This window comes from Pristiophorus japonicus, chromosome 20 (assembly GCF_044704955.1).
Source record: "Pristiophorus japonicus isolate sPriJap1 chromosome 20, sPriJap1.hap1, whole genome shotgun sequence".
NCBI lineage: Eukaryota > Metazoa > Chordata > Chondrichthyes > Pristiophoridae > Pristiophorus > Pristiophorus japonicus.
The window spans coordinates 87,749,061-87,771,560 of NC_091996.1; the positions used below are offsets into that span (position 1 = coordinate 87,749,061).

General features: G+C 56.6%; 1 protein-coding gene across 1 annotated transcript in view; it reads left to right on the top strand.

The window, feature by feature from the left end:
• zanl (zonadhesin, like) overlaps positions 1 to 22,500 on the top strand; it is a 197,699-nt gene that overhangs the window by 62,108 nt on the left and 113,091 nt on the right. Inside the window, exons 21-38 of the mRNA XM_070863313.1 lie at positions 303 to 444; positions 664 to 905; positions 2,037 to 2,185; positions 2,735 to 2,863; positions 4,727 to 4,865; positions 7,761 to 7,902; positions 8,016 to 8,212; positions 9,348 to 9,489; positions 9,722 to 9,963; positions 11,209 to 11,357; positions 12,149 to 12,277; positions 14,127 to 14,265; positions 16,798 to 16,939; positions 17,054 to 17,250; positions 18,382 to 18,523; positions 18,755 to 18,996; positions 20,089 to 20,237; positions 21,622 to 21,750. Of these exons, the coding sequence (XP_070719414.1) occupies positions 303 to 444; positions 664 to 905; positions 2,037 to 2,185; positions 2,735 to 2,863; positions 4,727 to 4,865; positions 7,761 to 7,902; positions 8,016 to 8,212; positions 9,348 to 9,489; positions 9,722 to 9,963; positions 11,209 to 11,357; positions 12,149 to 12,277; positions 14,127 to 14,265; positions 16,798 to 16,939; positions 17,054 to 17,250; positions 18,382 to 18,523; positions 18,755 to 18,996; positions 20,089 to 20,237; positions 21,622 to 21,750 (2,942 nt within the window). The remainder of the gene's footprint in view (positions 1 to 302; positions 445 to 663; positions 906 to 2,036; positions 2,186 to 2,734; positions 2,864 to 4,726; positions 4,866 to 7,760; positions 7,903 to 8,015; positions 8,213 to 9,347; positions 9,490 to 9,721; positions 9,964 to 11,208; positions 11,358 to 12,148; positions 12,278 to 14,126; positions 14,266 to 16,797; positions 16,940 to 17,053; positions 17,251 to 18,381; positions 18,524 to 18,754; positions 18,997 to 20,088; positions 20,238 to 21,621; positions 21,751 to 22,500) is intronic.

Here is a 22,500-nt window from a genome sequence, read left to right on the forward strand (position 1 = left end):
GCAGCTTTGAGACGTCCGGTGGTCGTGAAAGGCGCTATATAAATGCAAGTCTTTCCTTCTTGCTGTTTGTGGGAGTTTGCTCCGTGCTAGTTGGCTGTCGCCTTTCCTACATGGCAACAGCAATTACGATATAAGAAGTGCTTCGTTGGGTGTAAAGCGGTTTGGGATGTCCCGAGGTGGGGAGCGGCGCTATGTGAATGCAAGTCTTTCCTTCACAGGGCCTTGTCCATGCTCGGTGGCCTTTCCTTCCCTTCCCCCGTGGGTGCTAATGTGTGTCCCACTCTCTCTCTCTCTGTCTCCAGCCCGGCGAGGTGATCTGGTCCCAGGCCTGTACCCAGGTGTGTAAGTGTCTGTCCAGCAACAACGTCCAGTGCACGGACACGAGCTGTGCTCCGGACGAGTACTGCGACCACAAGGGTGGTGTCCAGGGGTGTTTCCCGAAAGGTAAAGAGTTGCTTCGGGGGCGTGGGGGGGGGGGTTTAATCGTGTCTTACAGCGTACCCCTCCCTCACCCCTCCATCCCTCCCCCATTCTAAGTCAGACCTTCCCCCCACTGTTGCCGCGGAAACTCTTCACGGAATGTGCAAATCGCTCACTATCCCCTTTTCCCCCCCACCCCTCCCCCCGTTTCCACACCCCCCCCCCCCGTCAACTTCTCCTCAGGTTCCTCCACCTGCACGGCGTCCGGCGATCCCCACTACACCTCCTTCGACAAGCGCAAGTTCAACTTCCAGGGGAACTGCACCTACGTGCTGGCCCGGCCCTGCAACTCCAGCCGCACCCCGTTCGGCGTGTATGCGGACAACGAGCACCGCGGCGGGGGCAAGACCGTGTCCTACGTCGGCGCGCTACACGTCAGGGTCTATGGCGTCACCGTGTCGGTGCTCAGGGACAGAGTGGTCCAGGTGAGTGGGGGAGGGGGGGAGGGTGATGGGGAGGGGAGGGATGGAGAGGGGGGGAGAGAGGGGGGAAGGGGGAGAGCCGCCATTACACGCCTGGCACCGTCCGTCGCCGGGGCCCGGCGACATCTTCAAGGCCCAGGTCGGTAGATTGTTGTCGGGCGATGGGATCGAGGGACGTGGAGCAAAGGGCGGGTGGGCGGGTGTTGAGACCACCACTTTGGGGAGGGGCTAACACGGCAAGGGGAACACACATTAAATGGGAGGACACTGAGAAGTGTAGAGGAACACAGGGACCTGGGAGTGCAGGTCCACAGATCCCTGAAGGTAGCAGGCCAGGTAGAGAAGGTGATTAAGAAGGCATACGGAATACTTGCCTTTATTGGCCGAGGCATGGAATACAAGAGCAGGGAGGTTATGCTTAAACTGTATAAAAGACTAGTTAGGCCACAGCTGGAGTACTGCGTGCAGTTCTGGTCACCACATTACAGGAAAGATGTGATTGCACTGGAGAGGGTACAGAGGAGATTTACCAGGAGGTTGCCAGGACTGGAGAATTTTAGCGATGAGGAAAGATTGGATAGGCTGGGGTTGTTTTCCTTGGAACAGAGGAGGCTGAGGGGAGACCTTATTGAGGTGTATAAAATGATGAGGAGCCTGGATAGAGTGGATAGGACGGACCTGTTTCCCTTAGCAGAGGGGTCAATAACCAGGGGGCATAGATTTAAAGTAATTGGGCGGAGGTTTAGAGGGGATTTGAGGGGAAATGTCTTCACACGGAGGGTGGTGGGGGTCTGGAACTCACTGCCTGAAAGGGTGGTAGAGGCAGAAACCCTCACCACATTAAAAAAGTACCTGGATGTGCGCCTGAAGTGTCATAATCTACAGGGCTACGGACCGAGAGCTGGAAAGTGGGATTAGGCCGGGTGGCTCTTTCTCGGCCGGCACGGACACGATGGGCCGAATGGCCTCCTTCCGTGCTGTAAATTTCTGATTCTATGATTCTATGATTTTATGATAAGGAGCAAAGGCGGGCGGGTGGAGTTGCGGCGGCCTTAGAACAGAATTCCGGTTGAATTACTTTACCCTTAAACCTGATGCTGACTCTGCCCTCATTCCTCCACGTCTTGTGTTCAGGTGGATGGGAAACCAGTCACCATCCCCATCAGCCCGATCCCCGGAGTCACCGTCAAACCCTCCGGGAGACACGTGGCGGTGCGAACCGACTTCGGCCTGACCGCGCGGTACGACGGCAATCACCACGCCGACGTCACAGTTCCCAGCGAGTAAGTAACGTTCGGCTCGCTCCCCGTCCCCTCCCCCCGGGTGGGAGCGCGTTGGGGAATGGCGAGGGGGGAGGAGGTGAGCGCGTTGGGGAATGGCGAGGGGGGGTGCAGGAGCTTGTTGGGGAACAGCGAAGGAGGGGGCGGGTCGCGTTGGGTAACGGCGAGGGGGGGGCATTGGGGAACAGCGAGGGGGTGCAGGAGCGTGTTGGGGAGCAGCGAAGGAGGGGGGGGTCGCGTTGGGTAACGGTGAGGGGGGGGCATTGGGGAACAGCGAGGGCGTGCAGGAGCGTGTTGGGGAACAACGAGGGTGTGGGGGAGGTGGACTTTGTTGGGGAACAGCGAGGCGGTGGGGGAGGGGGGCATGTTGGGGAACGGCGAGGGGGTGGGGGAGGAGGGTGTGTTGGGGAATGGCGAGGGAGTTAGCGGGGGGGGGGCGTTGGGGAACGGCGAGGGGGTTAGCGGGGGAGGAGGGGCGTCCCGTCACGCGCTCGCTAGCGCTCTGCGTCTCGCTCTGCGCCGCTAACGTCCGCGTCTCTCTCCCGTGTCCAGCTACGCCGGTGAGCTGTGCGGCCTGTGTGGCGACTACAACGGGATCCCCGGCGACGATTTCAGGACCCCCGAGGGGCGGCTGGTGAAGGGGGCCAACGACTTCGGTAACAGCTGGAACGTGGCGGAGAAGTGAGTGGGCGATCCGGGCGGGCCGCACTCGTCTCTCGTCGTTTCCCTACCTTCCCTCGAAGGGCGGTGTGAGGCAGTGGGAGGGGCCGCGGGCTCAGTAACCGTTGTATCGTGTGCCCCTGTGAGCATGCTTACCGGTTGGTAGAGCTGTTGAAGGGGCCGCTCCTCAAATTCTGCCCGCACTTAGTCCCACGCTCCTGATCTTTGGGCACCCTGTGCGGAGGAGGCAGCGGGCGGGTCCGAGGGCCTCCTCGTAGGGCTGCTCCTGGGCCTGGCCAAGGGGGCCATCAACCGGTCCAGGCAGCGGGCGGTCGAGGGGTTCGTTCAACCCGACTGCCTGCCTCTCTTCCGCGGTTACATCCGAGCCAGGGTGTTGCTGGAGATGGAGCACGCGGTGCCCACAGGTACGCTCGCGGCCTTCCGCGAGAGGTGGGCGCCGGAGGGACTGGGGTGCATCATCATCCCCGGCAACCAAATTTGAATTTGATTTTATTTAACGCCAAAAGTTTAATTTGTTTATTTAATAAGGGGGCACTTTTATTAATGTTCAACTAAAATAGTTGTAGAGCTGTTGAGTTGGGATTGGCTTAGCCAGTCACATGATGTTCACAAGACTCAATAAAACCCCGGTCAGTTGGGTTCGGGCCATCCACGATGGGGCAGGTGATTGTGAGCCTGGTTAATGAACCGGTAATGTGTTGTGTGATTGTTAAACCTTTTGCTAATAAACCAACTAGTTCTTAATCGTAATGTGTTGCAATGAATTGTTAAGCAACGAACCCATGAAGTAAATAAATTTCAACCATCTGGCAGGGTGGTGTTTTATTGTTTTTGTATCACCGCACTCTTCCTTTGGAGAACAGTTCAGTAGTTAAAGGATTAAAAAAAGCAAACCAAGAACTAGGGTTTATTTCCAGAAATACAGAATTGAAAAGTAGGGAAGTTATGCTGAACCTGTATCGAACCTTGGTTAGACCACACTTGGAGCACTGCGTACAGTTCTGGTCGCCATATTTTAAACAGGATATAGAAGCACGGGAGAGGGTGCAGAGAAGATTTACAATGACGATACCAGAAATGTATACATATCAGGAAAGGATGAACAGGCTGGGTCTCTTTTCTCTTGGAAAAAGAAGGCTGAGGGGTGACCTAATAGAGGTCTTTAAAATGATGAAAGGTTTTGATCGAGTGGATACAGAGAGAGTGTTTCCACTTGTGGGGAAGAGCATAGCTAGAGGCCGTCAATATAAGGTAGTCACCGAGAAACCCAATGGGGAATTCAGGAGAAACTTCTTTACCCAGAGAGCGGTGAGAATGTGGAACTCGCTGCCACAGGGAGGGGTTGAGGCGAATAATATCGATGCATTTAAGGGGAGGCTGGACAAACATGAGGGAGAAGGGAACAGAGGGATATTCGGATGGGGTTCGATGGAGTAGGGGTGGGACAAGCTCGTGTGGAGCATAAACACCGGCACGGACCCGATGGGCCATATGGCCTGTTTCTTTTCTGTAAATTCAGTCATTGATCATATTGAAGACAGAGATCGCTAGATTTTTGGATATTGAGGGGATCGAGGGATATGGGGATAGTGCAGGAAAGTGGAGTTGAGGTCGAAGATCAGCCGTGATCTCATTGAATGGCGGAGCAGGGTCGAGGGGCCGAATGGCCGACTCCTGCTCCTAATTCTTATGTTTGTAAGTTCTTATTATAACCGCCTTGTTTCTGTGATGTGCTTCCCTGATCTCTGTCCATATGCATCCCATCCACTACGTGTAGACCAATGGCCTGTGTCTGTGCTGTATATCCCACGTGATTCTACCTACAGATTAATTCTGCCCCTTTCTCTCCCCCTCACTCCCCAGCTGCACCCTGACAAACACCGAGGTGACCCCCCAATGCTCTGAGGACCAGCGAGAGGCGTATGAAGGACCCTCCTACTGCGGGAAGCTGCTGCATCGTTTCGGCCCATTCGCCGCCTGTCACTACAAGATTGACCCCATGGTGCGTGCGTCCATCCGTCCGGGGCAGGACTGGGTTCATCATTCCCCGGGGGGTGGCGGGAGGGGCTCCGTCTCCCCTGTCCCTCCATGTTCTGCACCTCCCCCCTCCCCAGCACCCAGGCCCCCTTTGATAAGGTCCCTAGTGAAACATACCCAGCCCCCAAGGCTCACAGCTCAAGGGTCACAGCTCAAGGGTCAACTTGGCTCGGTGGGTGGCACTCTCTCCCTCGCCTCTGAGTCAGAAGGTCGTGGGTTCGAGCCCCACTCCAGGGACATGAGCACATAATCCAGGCTGACACTCCCAGTGCAGTACTGAGGGAGCGCCGCACTGTCGGAGGGGCAGTACTGAGGGAGCGCCGCACTGTCGGAGGGGCAGTACTGAGGGAGCGCCGCACTGTCGGTGGGGCAGTACTGAGGGAGCGCCGCACTGTCGGAGAGGCAGTACCGAGGGAGCGCCGCATTGTCGGAGGGACAGTACTGAGGGAGTTCCGCACTGTCGGAGGGGCAGTACTGAGGGAGCGCCGCACTGTCGGAGAAGCAGTACTGAGGGAGCGCCGCATTGTCGGAGGGACAGTACTGAGGGAGCTCCGCACTGTCGGAGGGGCAGTACTGAGGGAGCGTCGCACTGTCGGAGGGGCAGTACTGAGGGAGCGCCGCACTGTCGCAGGGACAGTACTGAGGGAGCGCCGCACTGTCGGAGGGGCAGTACTGAGGGAGCACCGCACTGTCGGAGGGGCAATACTGAGGGAGCACCGCACTGTCGGAGAGGCAGTACTGAGGGAGCGCCGCATTGTCGGAGGGACAGTACTGAGGAGCTCCGCACTGTCGGAGGGGCAGTACTGAGGGAGCGTCGCACTGTCGGAGGGGCAGTACTGAGGGAGCGCCGCACTGTCGGAGGGGCAGTACTGAGGGAGCACCGCACTGTCGGAGGGGCAATACTGAGGGAGCACCGCACGTTGGAGGGGCAGTACTGAGGGAGCGCCGCACTGTCGGAGGGGCAGTACTGAGGGAGCGCCGCACTGTCGGAGGGGCTGTACTGAGGGAACGCCGCACTGTCGGAGGGGCAGTACTGAGGGAGCGCCGCACTGTCGGAGGGGGACAGTACTGAGGGAGCGCTGCACTGTCAGAGGGGAACAGTACTGAGGGAGCGCCGCACTGTCGGAGGGGGACAGTACTGAGGGAGTGCCGCACTGTCGGAGGTGCCGTCTTTCACATGAGACGTTAAACCGAGGCCCCGTCTGCTCTCTCAGGTGGATGTAAAAGATCCCACGGCCACTATTGGAAGAAGAGCAGGGGAGTTCTCCCCGGTGTCCTGGGGCCAATATTTATCCCCCAACCAACACCCAAAAAAACAGTTTATTGGGTCCATTACTATGTATGGGAGCTTGCTGTGCATAAAATGACTGCCGAGTTTCCTATATTATGACAGTGATTACACTTCAAAACCACTTTGGGACATTCTGACGTCTTCAAAGGCGATGTATAAATGTATATTTTCTTTCTTCAAGGATCTTGGTCTTTCTTTCCTTCCTTCATGCCTTCCATCCGTCCTTCCTTCTATCTTTCTACCTTCTTCCTTTTTTCTTTCATTCTTTCTTTCCTTCTTTTTTTCTTCGTTCCGTCTTACCTTCCATCCTTCCATCTTTCTTTCTTTCCTTTCTTCCTTCCTTCCTTCCGATCTTACTTCCTTCCTTTCTGAAAGCGCGCACGCACACACACTCACACACACTCGCACACACACACACTCACACACACACACTCACACTCACACACACACACACTCACACACTCACACTCACACACTTACACACTCACACACTCACTCACGCACTCGCACACTCACACTCACACACTAACACACACACTCACACACTCACACTCACACACACTCACACACTCACACTCACACACTTACACACTCACACACTCACTCACGCACTCGCACACTCACACTCACACACTAACACACACACTCACACACTCACACTCACACACACACACACTCACAAACTCACACACTCACACTCACACACTCACACACTCACACTCACACACTCACACACTCACACACTCACACACTCACTCACGCACTCGCACACTCACACTCACACACTAACACACACACTCACGCACTCACACACTCACTCACGCACTCACACACTCACTCACGCACTCGCACACTCACACTCACACACTAACACACACACTCACACACACACACTCACACACTCACTCACGCACTCGCACACTCACTCACGCACTCGCACACTCACACTCACACACTAACACACACACTCACACACTCACTCACGCACTCGCACACTCACTCACGCACTCACTCACACACACACACACACACTCACACTCACACGCGCACACACACACACGCACATACTCACACACACACACTCACACACACACACTCACTCACACTCACACTCACTCACACCCTCTCACTTACACACACTCACACTCGCACTCTCACACTCACACTCACACACACTCACACACTCACACACTCACACACACACACACTCACACATACACTCACACTCACACTCATACTCGCACTCACACTCACTCACACCCTCTCACTTACACACACTCACACACTCACACACACACATACTCACACGCGCACACACACACACTCGCACACTCACACTCACACTCGCACTCTCACACTCACACACACACTCACACACACTCGCACACTCACACTCATACTCGCACTCACACTTACTCACATCCACTCACTTACACACACACACACTCACTCACACTCACTCGCTCACTCACACACACACGCACACACACACACACACACACACACTCACACTCACTCACTCACTCACTCACACATGTACCAACCTCCGTTGCCTTTCCCCTTTTCCAGTCCTATTTCCGAGACTGCGTGTACGACATGTGTGAGCTGGTCGGGAGCAAGCCACAGCTGTGTGAGGCACTTGAGGCCTATGTCGACGCGTGTCAGCAACGTGACATCACCATCCGGCCCTGGAGGAATAACACCTTCTGTGGTACGTAGCACAGAGCCCCGCCCCCAGACCGCGAAAGATTATTGCCGCTTCGGAGCCCTGTGTACCTGCCCGCTGTGATACCCGTGTATGTGTGTGTGTTTTTATCCCTATAGCTCTCAAGTGCCCGTCTAACAGTCACTACGAGCCCTGCGCGTCAGCCTGCCCAGCCACTTGCCTTGACCCCCGACCCCTGCCCTGTGACCTGCCATGTGCGGAGGGCTGTCAGTGCGACCAAGGCCTTGTGCAGAGCGGAGCCCAGTGCGTCCCCAGGAACCAGTGCGGCTGTGCGTACAACGGAACCTACTATCAGGTAACAGTGACTACACTTCACAAAGTACTTCATTGGCTGTAAAACGCTTTGACACGTCCGGTGGTCGTGAAAGGTGCTATATAAATGCAAGTTTTTGTTTCTTTCTTGCTGTTTGTGGGAGCTTGCCGTGCGCAAATTGGCTGCCACCTTTCCCACATTACAACAGCGATTACAATATTGGCTGTAAAGCGCTTTGGGTTCTCCCAAGGTGGGGTAAGGTGCTATATGAATTGTAGGGTGTGTGTTGTTCACCCTACTGTGATTCTCAGACCTCGGGACTTATAGTGGGAAAGGACAACATGTGGCACAAAATTTAGGCTTAACCCAGTGTCCGTTTTATTAACGCAACAAAAACCAACTAAAACTACAGGACTAGACTTCTGAGAGAAAGCGACTGAAGACATACAATCGCCGTTCCTGGCTGTAGCTATTGTAGGTTCGCGGTCGTTGGTTCCTTGACCGGTTGGTTCCTCTTCTGTCCGTTCTCTGCAGTGCTGTTCCCATTCCTGTCCTTCTGTCTCTCTGTGTCCGTATATTTATATACATAGTATGAATAAGTTTCCTGTGGGCCAGGGTCCGATTAATGCGTCTGGATCGATGTGGCGATCTGTGTAACTGGCTGTGGTGATGAGTTTGCTCGACTACTAATTTGCACACGGAGTCCACAGTGCAAAAGATAACTCCTTATCCTTAAAGCCCTGTTAGCCAAAGATGTGCATTTCGTAGGGTCCTTTGTAGTCCTGGTTTCTTGCAGACTTGTAGTCTCTGGGGTGAACTGTTTTACCCCCTGCAGCCAATCAACTCCAGGGTGCCTCAGATAGATAGTCCATCGCTTTGTCTGTATGCATAACCAAGTTTAGCCCTTGACCACAGGGATTGCTTTTAATGGGTGTTGAGTCACCACTTGCCTCAGGCTGGCGCCTTTGCCACTCCTGGGTAGTCCAAAGCTTTTTACTTTAAAACAGTTTGTTGGTGGCCTCTTCCTGTGCCTTGTTCCAAAAAAATAGGTGTATCCTTACAGAATGCAAGTCTTTCCTTCACAGGGCCTTGTCCATGCTTGTTGGCCTTTCCTTCCCTTCCCCCGCGGGTGGGTGCTAACGTGTGTCCCACTCTCTCTCTCTCTCTCTGTCTCCAGCCCGGCGAGGTGATCTGGTCCCAGGCCTGTACCCAGGTGTGTAAGTGTCTGTCCAGCAACAACGTCCAGTGCACGGACACGAGCTGTGCTCCGGACGAGTACTGCGACCACAAGGGTGGTGTCCAGGGGTGTTTCCCTAAAGGTAAAGAGTTGCTTCGGGGGTGTGGGGGGCGGGGGGTTTAATCGTGTCTTACAGTGTACCCCTCCCTCCCCCTCCATCCCTCCCCCATTCTAAGTCAGACCTTCCCCCGCCCCCCCCCCCCCACTGTTGCCGCGGAAACTCTTCACGGAATGTGCAAATCGCTCACTATCCCCTTTTCCCCCCCACCCCTCCCCCCGTTTCCCCCCCCCCCCCCCCGTCAACTTCTCCTCAGGTTCCTCCACCTGCACGGCGTCCGGCGATCCCCACTACACCTCCTTCGACAAGCGCAAGTTCAACTTCCAGGGGAACTGCACCTACGTGCTGGCCCGGCCCTGCAACTCCAGCCGCACCCCGTTCGGCGTGTACGCGGACAACGAGCACCGCGGCGGGGGCAAGACCGTGTCGTACGTCGGCGCGCTGCACGTCAGGGTCTATGGCGTCACCGTGTCGGTGCTGAGGAACAGAGTGGTCCAGGTGAGCGGGGAATGGGGGGAGGGGGAGGGGAACGTGGGAGAGGGGGGGAGGGGAGGGGGGGAGAGCGGGGAAGGGGGGCAGGAGGAGGGGGGATGGTGAGAGAGGGGAAGGTGGGAGAGGGGGGAGGGGAGGGGGGGAGAGGGGATGGTGAGAGAGGGGAGGAGGGGGAGAGAGGGGGGAAGGGGGAGAGCCGCCATTACATGCCTGGCACCGTCCGTCGCCGGGGCCCGGCGACATCGTTAAGGCCCAGGTCGGTAGATTGTTGTCGGGCGATGGGATCGAGGGACGTGGAGCAAAGGGCGGGTGGGCGGGTGTTGAGACCACCACTTTGGGGAGGGGCTAACACGGCAAGGGGAACACACATTAAATGGGAGGACACTGAGAAGTGTAGAGGAACACAGGGACCTGGGAGCGCAGGTCCACAGATCCCTGAAGGTAGCAGGCCAGATAGAGAAGGTGGTTAAGAAGGCGTACGGAATACTTGCCTTTATTGGCCACGGCATGGAATACAAGAGCAGGGAGGTTATGCTTGAACTGTATAAAAGACTAGTTAGGCCACAGCTGGAGTACTGCGTGCAGTTCTGGTCACCACATTACAGGAAAGATGTGATTGCACTGGAGAGGCTACAGAGGAGATTTACCAGGCGGTTGCCAGGACTGGAGAATTTTAGCGATGAGGAAAGATTGGATAGGCTGGGGCTGTTTTCCTTGGAACAGAGGAGGCTGAGGGGAGACCTGATTGAGGTGTATAAAATAATGAGGGGCCTGGATCGAGTGGATAGGACGGACCTGTTTCCCTTAGCAGAGGGGTCAACAACCAGGGGGCATAGATTTAAAGTAATTGGGGGGAGGTTTAGAGGGGATTTGAGGGGAAATGTCTTCACCCAGAGGGTGGTGGGGGTCTGGAACTCACTGCCTGAAAGGGTGGTAGAGGCAGAAACCCTCACCACATTTAAAAAGTACCTGGATGTGCACCTGAAGTGCCGTAACCTACAGGGCTACGGACCGAGAGCTGGAAAGTGGGATTAGGCTGGGTGGCTCTTTGTCGGCCGGCACGGACACGATGGGCCGAATGGCCTCCTTCCGTGCTGTAAATTTCTGATTCTATGATTCTATGATTTTATGATAAGGAGCAAAGGCGGGCGGGTGGAGTTGCGGCGGCCTTAGAACAGAATTCCGGTTGAATTACTTTACCCTTAAACCTGATGCTGACTCTGCCCTCATTCCTCCACGTCTTGTGTTCAGGTGGATGGGAAACCAGTCACCGTCCCCATCAGCCCGATCCCCGGAGTCACCGTCAAACCCTCCGGGAGACACGTGGCGGTGCGAACCGACTTCGGCCTGACCGCGCGGTACGACGGCAATCACCACGCCGACATCACAGTTCCCAGCGAGTAAGTAACGTTCGGCTCGCTCCCCGTCCCCTCCCCCCGGGTGGGAGCGCGTTGGGGAATGGCGAGGTGGGAGGAGGTGAGCGCGTTGGGGAATGGCGAGGGGGGGTGCAGGAGCTTGTTGGGGAACAGCGAAGGAGGGGGCGGGTCGCGTTGGGTAACGGCGAGGGGGGGGCATTGGGGAACAGCGAGGGGGTGCAGGAACGTGTTGGGGAACAGCGAAGGAGGGGGCGGGTCGCGTTGGGTAACAGCGAGGGGGGGGCATTGGGGAACAGCGAGGGGGTGCAGGAACGTGTTGGGGAACAGCGAAGGAGGGGGCGGGTCGCGTTGGGTAACGGCGAGGGGGGGGCATTGGGGAACAGCGAGGGCGTGCAGCAGCGTGTTGGGGAACAGCGAAGGAGGGGGGGTCGCGTTGGGTAACGGCGAGGGGGGGGCATTGGGGAACAGCGAGGGCGTGCAGGAGCGTGTTGGGGAACAACGAGGGTGTGGGGGAGGTGGACTTTGTTGGGGAACAGCGAGGCGGTGGGGGAGGGGGGCATGTTGGGGAACGGCGAGGGGGTGGGGGAGGGGGCTTGTTGGGGAAAGGCGAGGAGGTGGGGAAGGAGGGTGTGTTGGGGAATGGCGAGGGGGTTAGCGGGGGGGGGCGTTGGGGAATGGCGAGGGGGTTAGCGGGGGGGGGCGTTGGGGAACGGCGAGGGGGTTAGCGGGGGAGGAGGGGCGTCCCGTCACGCGCTCGCTAGCGCTCTGTGTCTCGCTCTGCGCCGCTAACGTCCGCGTCTCTCTCCCGTGTCCAGCTACGCCGGCGAGCTGTGCGGTCTGTGTGGCGACTACAACGGGATCCCCGGCGACGATTTCAGGACCCCCGAGGGGCGGCTGGTGAAGGGGGCCAACGACTTCGGCAACAGCTGGAACGTGGCGGAGAAGTGAGTGGGCGATCTGGGCGGGCCGCACTCGTCTCTCGTCGTTTCCCTACCTTCCCTCGAAGGGCGGTGTGAGGCAGTGGGAGGGGCCGCGGGCTCAGTAACCGTTGTATCGTATGCCCCTGTGAGCATGCTTACCGGTTGGTAGAGCTGTTGAAGGGGCCGCTCCTCAAATTCTGCCCGCACTTAGTCCCACGCTCCTGATCTTTGGGCACCCTGTGCGGAGGAGGCAGCGGGCGGGTCCGAGGGCCTCCTCGTAGGGCTGCTCCTGGGCCTGGCCAAGGGGGCCATCAACCGGTCCAGGCAGCGGGCGGTCGAGGGGTTCATTCAACCCGACTGCCTGCCTCTCTTCCACGGTTACATCCGAGCCAGGGTGTTGCTGGAGATGGAGCACGCGGTGCCCACAGGTACGCTCGCGGCCTTCCGCGAGAGGTGGGCGCCGGAGGGACTGGGGTGCATCATCATCCCCGGCAACCAAATTTGAATTTGATTTCATTTAACGCCAAAAGTTTAATTTGTTTATTTAATAAGGGGGCACTTTTATTAATGTTCAACTAAAATAGTTGTAGAGCTGTTGAGTTGGGATTGGCTTAGCCAGTCACATGATGTTCACAAGACTCAATAAAACCCCGGTCAGTTGGGTTCGGGCCATCCACGATGGGGCAGGTGATTGTGAGCCTGGTTAATGAACCGGTAATGTGTTGTGTGATTGTTAAACCTTTTGCTAATAAACCAACTAGTTCTTAATCGTAATGTGTTGCAATGAATTGTTAAGCAACGAACCCATGAAGTAAATAAATTTCAACCATCTGGCAGGGTGGTGTTTTATTGTTTTTGTATCACCGCACTCTTCCTTTGGAGAACAGTTCAGTAGTTAAAAAAAGCAAACCAAGAACTAGGGTTTATTTCCAGAAGTACAGAATTGAAAAGTAGGGAAGTTATGCTGAACCTGTATCGAACCTTGGTTAGACCACACTTGGAGCACTGCGTACAGTTCTGGTCGCCATATTTTAAACAGGATATAGAAGCACGGGAGAGGGTGCAGAGAAGATTTACAATGACGATACCAGAAATGTATACATATCAGGAAAGGATGAACAGGCTGGGTCTCTTTTCTCTTGGAAAAAGAAGGCTGAGGGGTGACCTAATAGAGGTCTTTAAAATGATGAAAGGTTTTGATCGAGTGGATACAGAGAGAGTGTTTCCACTTGTGGGGAAGAGCATAGCTAGAGGCCGTCAATATAAGGTAGTCACCAAGAAACCCAATGGGGAATTCAGGAGAAACTTCTTTACCCAGAGAGCGGTGAGAATGTGGAACTCGCTGCCACAGGGAGGGGTTGAGGCGAATAATATCGATGCATTTAAGGGGAGGCTGGACAAACACATGAGGGAGAAGGGAACAGAGGGATATTCGGATGGGGTTCGATGGAGTAGGGGTGGGACAGGCTCGTGTGGAGCATAAACACCGGCACGGACCCGATGGGCCATATGGCCTGTTTCTTTTCTGTAAATTTAGTCATTGATCATATTGAAGACAGAGATCGCTAGATTTTTCGATATTAAAGGAATCAAGGGATAGTGCAGGGAAGTGGAGTTGAGGTCGGAGATCAGCCATGATCTCATTGAATGGCGGAGCAGGTTCGAGGGGCCGAATGGCCGACTCCTGCTCCTAATTCTTATGTTTGTAAGTTCTTATTATAACCGCCTTGTTTCTGTGACGTGCTTCCCTGATCTCTGTCCATATGCATCCCATCCACTACGTGTAGACCAATGGCCTGTGTCTGTACTGTATATCCCACGTGATTCTACCTACAGATTAATTCTGCCCCTTTCTCTCCCCCTCACTCCCCAGCTGCACCCTGACAAACACCGAGGTGATCCCCCAATGCTCTGAGGACCAGCGAGAGGCGTATGAAGGACCCTCCTACTGCGGGAAGCTGCTGGATCGTTTCGGCCCATTCGCCGCCTGTCACTACAAGATTGACCCCATGGTGCGTCCGTCCATCCATCCGGGGCAGGACTGGGTTCATCATTCCCCGGGGGGGTGGGGGGCTCCGTCTCCCCTGTCCCTCCATGTTCTGCACCTCCCCCCTCCCCAGCACCCAGGCCCCCTTTGATAAGGTCCCTGGTGAAACATTCCCAGCGCCCAAAGGCTCACAGCTCAAGGGTCACAGCTCAAGGGTCAACTTGGCTCGGTGGGTGGCACTCTCTCCCTCGCCTCTGAGTCAGAAGGTCGTGGGTTCGAGCCCCACTCCAGGGACATGAGCACATAATCCAGGCTGACACTCCCAGTGCAGTACTGAGGGAGCGCCGCACTGTCGGAGGGGCAGTACTGAGGGAGCACCGCACTGTCGGAGAGGCAGTACTGAGGGAGCGCCGCACTGTCGAAGGGACAGTACTGAGGGAGCGCCGCACTGTCGGAGGGGCAGTACTGAGGGAGCACCGCACTGTCGGAGAGGCAGTACTGAGGGAGTGCCGCATTGTCGGAGGGGCAGTACTGAGGGAGCGCCGCACTGTCGAAGGGACAGTACTGAGGGAGCGCCGCACTGTCGGAGGGGCAGTACTGAGGGAGCACCGCACTGTCGGAGGGGCAATACTGAGGGAGCACCGCACTGTTGGAGGGGCAGTACTGAGGGAGCGCTGCACTGTCGGAGGGGCAGTACTGAGGGAGCACCGCACTGTCGGAGGGGGACAGTACTGAGGGAGCGCCGCACTGTCGGAGGGGGACAGTCCTGAAGGAGCGCTGCACTGTCAGAGGGACAGTACTGAGGGAGCGCCGCACTGTCGGAGGGGGACAGTCCTGAGGGAGCGCTGCACTGTCGGAGGGACAGTACTGAGGGAGCGCCGCACTGTCGGAGGGACAGTACTGAGGGAGCGCCGCACTGTCGGAGGGGCAGTACTGAGGGAGCGCCGCACTGTCGGAGGGGCAGTACTGAGGGAGCGCCGCACTGTCGGAGGGACAGTACTGAGGGAGCGCCGCACTGTCGGAGGGGCAGTACTGAGGGAGCGCCGCACTGTCGGAGGGACAGTACTGAGGGAGCGCCGCATTGTCGGAGGTGCCGTCTTTCACATGAGACGTTAAACCGAGGCCCCGTCTGCTCTCTCAGGTGGATGTAAAAGATCCCACAGTCACTATTGGAAGAAGAGCAGGGGAGTTCTCCCCGGTGTCCTGGGGCCAATATTTATCCCCCAACCAACACCCAAAAAAACAGTTTATTGGGTCCATTACTATGTATGGGAGCTTGCTGTGCATAAAATGACTGCCGAGTTTCCTATATTATGACAGTGATTACACTTCAAAACCACTTTGGGACATTCTGACGTCTTCAAAGGCGATGTATAAATGTATATTTTCTTTCTTCAAGGATCTTGGTCTTTCTTTCCTTCCTTCATGCCTTCCATCCGTCCTTCCTTCTATCTTTCTACCTTCTTCCTTTTTTCTTTCATTCTTTCTTTCCTTCTTTTTTTCTTCGTTCCGTCTTACCTTCCATCCTTCCATCTTTCTTTCTTTCCTTTCTTCCTTCCTTCCTTCCGATCTTACTTCCATCCTTTCTGAAAGCGCGCACGCACACACACTCACACACACTCGCACACACACACACTCACACACACACACTCACACTCACACACACACACACTCACACACACACTCACACACACTCGCACACACACACACACACTCACACACTCACACTCACACACACACACACACTCACACACACACTCACACACTCACACTCACACACACACACACTCACACACTCACACACTCACACTCACACACTCACTCACGCACTCGCACACTCACACTCACACACTAACACACACACTGACGCACTCACACACTCACACACTCACACACACTCACACACTCACACACTCACTCGCCCACTCACACTCACACACTAACACACACACTCACGCACTCACACACTCACTCACGCACTCACACACTCACTCACGCACTCGCGCACTCACACTCACACACTAACACACACACTCACACACTCACTCACGCACTCGCACACTCACTCACGCACTCGCACACTCACATTAACACACACACTCACACACTCACTCTCGCACTCTCACACTCACTCACACACATACTCACACACACACTCTCACACACACACACTCACACTCACACGCGCACACACACACACTCGCACACTCACACTCGCACACTCACACACACTCACACACTCACACACACACACACACTCACACATACACTCACACACACACTCACACACACACTCACACACACTCGCACACTCACACTCATACTCGCACTCACACTCACTCACACCCTCTCACTTACACACACACACACTCACACACACAGACACTCACACACTTGCACTCACACTTACTCACATCCACTCACTTACACACACACACACTCACTCACACTCACTCGCTCACTCACACACACACGCACACACACACACACACACTCACACTCACTCACTCACTCACTCACACATGTACCAACCTCCGTTGCCTTTCCCCTTTTCCAGTCCTATTTCCGAGACTGCGTGTACGACATGTGTGAGCTGGTCGGGAGCAAGCCACAGCTGTGTGAGGCACTCGAGGCCTATGTCGACGCGTGTCAGCAACGTGACATCACCATCCGGCCCTGGAGGAACAACACCTTCTGTGGTACGTAGCACAGAGCCCCGCCCCCAGACCGCGAAAGATTATTGCCGCTTCGGAGCCCTGTGTACCTGCCCGCTGTGATACCCGTGTATGTGTGTGTGTTTTTTATCCCTGTAGCTCTCAAGTGCCCGTCTAACAGTCACTACGAGCCCTGCGCGTCAGCCTGCCCAGCCACTTGCCTTGACCCCCGACCCCTGCCCTGTGACCTGCCGTGTGCGGAGGGCTGTCAGTGCGACCAAGGCCTTGTGCAGAGCGGAGCCCAGTGCGTCCCCAGGAACCAGTGCGGCTGTGCGTACAACGGAACCTACTATCAGGTAACAGTGACTACACTTCACAAAGTACTTCATTGGCTGTAAAACGCTTTGACACGTCCGGTGGTCGTGAAAGGTGCTATATAAATGCAAGTTTTTGTTTCTTTCTTGCTGTTTGTGGGAGCTTGCCGTGCGCAAATTGGCTGCCACCTTTCCCACATTACAACAGCGATTACAATATTGGCTGTAAAGCGCTTTGGGTTCTCCCAAGGTGGGGTAAGGTGCTATATGAATTGTAGGGTGTGTGTTGTTCACCCTACTGTGATTCTCAGACCTCGGGACTTATAGTGGGAAAGGACAACATGTGGCACAAAATTTAGGCTTAACCCAGTGTCCGTTTTATTAACGCAACGAAAACCAACTAAAACTACAGGACTAGACTTCTGAGAGAAAGCGACTGAAGACATACAATCGCCGTTCCTGGCTGTAGCTATTGTAGGTTCGCGGTCGTTGGTTCCTTGACCGGTTGGTTCCTCTTCTGTCTGTTCTCTGCAGTGCTGTTCCCGTTCCTGTCCTTCTGTCTCTCTGTGTCCGTATATTTATATACATAGTATGAATAAGTTTCCTGTGGGCCAGGGTCCGATTAATGCATCTGGATCGATGTGGCGATCTGTGTAACTGGCTGTGGTGATGAGTTTGCTCGACTACTAATTTGCACACGGAGTCCACAGTGCAAAAGATAACTCCTTATCCTTAAAGCCCTGTTAGCCAAAGATGTGCATTTCGTAGGGTCCTTTGTAGTCCTGGTTTCTTGCAGACTTGTAGTCTCTGGGGTGAACTGCTTTACCCCCTGCAGCCAATCAACTCCAGGGTGCCTCAGATAGATAGTCCATCGCTTTGTCTGTATGCATAACCAAGTTTAGCCCTTGACCACAGGGATTGCTTTTAATGGGTGTTGAGTCACCACTTGCCTCAGGCTGGCGCCTTTGCCACTCCTGGGTAGTCCAAAGCTTTTTACTTTAAAACAGTTTGTTGGTGGCCTCTTCCTGTGCCTTGTTCCAAAAAAATAGGTGTATCCTTACAGAATGCAAGTCTTTCCTTCACAGGGCCTTGTCCATGCTTGTTGGCCTTTCCTTCCCTTCCCCCGCGGGTGGGTGCTAACGTGTGTCCCACTCTCTCTCTCTCTGTCTCCAGCCCGGCGAGGTGATCTGGTCCCAGGCCTGTACCCAGGTGTGTAAGTGTCTGTCCAGCAACAACATCCAGTGCACGGACACGAGCTGTGCTCCGGACGAGTACTGCGACCACAAGGGTGGTGTCCAGGGGTGTTTCCCTAAAGGTAAAGAGTTGCTTCGGGGGTGTGGGGGGGGGGGGTTTAATCGTGTCTTACAGCGTACCCCTCCCTCACCGCTCCATCCCTCCCCCATTCTAAGTCAGACCTTCCCCCGCCCCCCTCCCCACTGTTGCCGCGGAAACTCTTCACGGAATGTGCAAATCGCTCACTATCCCCTTTTCCCCCCCACCCCTCCCCCCGTTTCCCCCCCCCCCCCCCCCGTCAACTTCTCCTCAGGTTCCTCCACCTGCACGGCGTCCGGCGATCCCCACTACACCTCCTTCGACAAGCGCAAGTTCAACTTCCAGGGGAACTGCACCTACGTGCTGGCCCGGCCCTGCAACTCCAGCCGCACCCCGTTCGGCGTGTACGCGGACAACGAGCACCGCGGCGGGGGCAAGACCGTGTCCTACGTCGGCGCGCTACACGTCAGGGTCTATGGCGTCACCGTGTCGGTGCTCAGGGACAGAGTGGTCCAGGTGAGTGGGGGAGGGGGATGGGGAGGGGAGGGATGGAGAGGGGAGGAGGGGGAGAGAGGGGGGAAGGGGGAGAGCCGCCATTACACGCCTGGCACCGTCCGTCGCCGGGGCCCGGCGACATCGTCAAGGCCCAGGTCGGTAGATTGTTGTCGGGCGATGGGATCGAGGGACGTGGAGCAAAGGGCGGGTGGGCGGGTGTTGAGACCACCACTTTGGGGAGGGGCTAACACGGCAAGGGGAACACACATTAAATGGGAGGACACTGAGAAGTGTAGAGGAACACAGGGACCTGGGAGCGCAGGTCCACAGATCCCTGAAGGTAGCAGGCCAGGTAGAGAAGGTGGTTAAGAAGGCGTACGGAATACTTGCCTTTATTGGCCACGGCATGGAATACAAGAGCAGGGAGGTTATGCTTGAACTGTATAAAAGACTAGTTAGGCCACAGCTGGAGTACTGCGTGCAGTTCTGGTCACCACATTACAGGAAAGATGTGATTGCACTGGAGAGGGTACAGAGGAGATTTACCAGGAGGTTGCCAGGACTGGAGAATTTTAGCGATGAGGAAAGATCGGATAGGCTGGGGCTGTTTTCCTTGGAACAGAGGAGGCTGAGGGGAGACCTGATTGAGGTGTATAAAATTATGAGTGGCCTGGATAGCAGTGGGGTCAACAAACAGAGAGCATAGATTTAAAGTAATTGGGGGGAGGTTTAGAGGGGATTTGAGGAGAAATTTTTTCACCCAGAGGGTGGTGGGGGTCTGGAACTCACGGCCTGAAAGGGTGGTAGAGGCAGAAACCCTCACCACATTTAAAAAGTACTTGGATGTGCACCTGAAGTGCCGTAACCTGCAGGGCTACGGACCGAGAGCTGGAAAGTGGGATTAGGCTGGGTGGCTCTTTGTCGGCCGGCACGGACACGATGGGCCGAATGGCCTCCTTCCGTGCTGTAAATTTCTGATTCTATGATTTTATGATAAGGAGCAAAGGCGGGCGGGTGGAGTTGAGGCGGCCTTAGAACAGAATTCCGGTTGAATTACTTTACCCTTAAACCTGATGCTGACTCCGCCCTCATTCCTCCACGTCTTGTGTTCAGGTGGATGGGAAACCAGTCACCGTCCCCATCAGCCCGATCCCCGGAGTCACCGTCAAACCCTCCGGGAGACACGTGGCGGTGCGAACCGACTTCGGCCTGACCGCGCGGTACGACGGCAATCACCACGCCGACGTCACAGTTCCCAGCGAGTAAGTAACGTTCGGCTCGCTCCCTGTTCCCTTCTGCCCCCCCCCACGGCGAGAGCTTGTTGGGGAACCACGACGGGGGACAGTAGCACGTTGGGGAACGGCGAGGAGGGGCGACACGGGGGTCGTTGGGGAACGGTGATGGGGGGGGGAGACGGGGGTCGTTGGGGAACGGTGATGGGGGGGGGGAGACGGGGGTCGTTGGGGAATGGCGATGGGGGGGAGACGGGGGTTATTGGGGAACGGCGATGGGGGGGGAGACGGGGGTCGTTGGGGAATGGCGATGGGGGGGAGACGGGGGTTATTGGGGAATGGCGATGGGGGGGGAGACGGGGGTCGTTGGGGAACGGCGATGGGGGGGAGACGGGGGTCGTTGGGGAACGGCGATGGGGGGGAGACGGGGGTCGTTGGGGAACGGCGATGGGGGGGAGACGGGGGTTATTGGGGAATGGCGATGGGGGGGGAGACGGGGGTCGTTGGGGAACGGCGATGGGGGGGAGACGGGGGTCGTTGGGGAACGGCGATGGGGGGGAGACGGGGGTCGTTGGGGAACGGCGATGGGGGGGAGACGGGGGTTATTGGGGAACGGCGATGGGGGGGGAGACGGGGGTCGTTGGGGAATGGCGATGGGGGGGGAGACGGGGGTCGTTGGGGAACGGCGATGGGGGGGAGACGGGGGTTATTGGGGAATGGCGATGGGGGGGGAGACGGGGGTCGTTGGGGAACGGCGATGGGGGGGAGACGGGGGTCGTTGGGGAACGGCGATGGGGGGGGAGACGGGGGTCGTTGGGGAACGGCGATGGGGGGGAGACGGGGGTCGTTGGGGAATGGCGATGGGGGGGAGACGGGGGTTATTGGGGAATGGCGATGGGGGGGGAGACGGGGGTTATTGGGGAACGGCGATGGGGGGGGAGACGGGGGTCGTTGGGGAACGGCGATGGGGGGGAGACGGGGGTCGTTGGGGAACGGCGATGGGGGGGAGACGGGGGTCATTGGGGAACGGCGATGGGGGGGGAGACGGGGGTTATTGGGGAACGGTGATGGGGGGGGGAGACGGGGGTTATTGGGGAATGGCGATGGGGGGGGAGACGGGGGTTATTGGGGAACGGCGATGGGGGGGGAGACGGGGGTCATTGGGGAACGGCGAGGGGGGGGGGAGACGTGGGTCGTTGGGGAATGGCGATGGGGGGCGTGGGAGCACATTGGGGAACAGTGAGGGGGTCGGGAGCGTGTTGGAGAACGGCGAGGAGAAGGAGTGGGGCATGTTGGGGAACGGCGAGGGGGGTAGCGGGCCGGGCGGGGGAGGAGGGGCGTCCCGTCACGCGCTCGCTAGCGCTCTGTGTCTCGCTCTGCGCCGCTAACGTCCGCGTCTCTCTCCCGTGTCCAGCTACGCCGGCGAGCTGTGCGGCCTGTGTGGCGACTACAACGGGATCCCCGGCGACGATTTCAGGACCCCCGAGGGGCGGCTGGTGAAGGGGGCCAACGACTTCGGTAACAGCTGGAACGTGGCGGAGAAGTGAGTGGGCGATCCGGGCGGGCCGCACTCGTCTCTCGTCGTTTCCCTACCTTCCCTCGAAGGGCGGTGTGAGGCAGTGGGAGGGTCCGCGGGCTCAGTAACCGTTGTATCGTATGCCCCTGTGAGCATGCTTACCGGTTGGTAGAGCTGTTGAAGGGGCCGCTCCTCAAATTCTGCCCGCACTTAGTCCCACGCTCCTGATCTTTGTGCGGAGGCGAGCGGGCAGGTCCGAGGGCCTCCCCGTAGGACTGCTCCTGGGCCTGGCCAAGGGGGCCATCAGCCGGTCCAGGCAGCGGGCGGTCGAGGGGGTCGTTTAGCCCGACTGCCTGCCTCTCTTCCGCGGTTACATCCGAGCCAGGGTCTCCCTGGAGATGGAGCACACGGTGTCCACAGGTACGCTCGCGGCCTTCCACGAGAGGTGGGCGCCGGAGGGACTGGGGTGCATCATCACACCCGGCAACCAAATTTGAATTTGATTTATTTAACGCCAAAAGTTTAATTTGTTTATTTAATAAGGGGGCACATGTATTAATGTTCAACTAAAATAGTTGTAGAGCTGTTGAGTTGGGAGTGGCTTAGCTAGTCACATGATGTTCACCAGATTTAATAAAATCCCGACCAGTTGGGTTCGGGGGATCCACGATGGGGCAGGTGGTTGTGAGCCTGGTGGATGAACTGGTAATGTGTTGTGTGACTGTTAAACCTTTGCTAATAAACCAACTAGTTCTTAATAGTAATGTGTTGCAATGA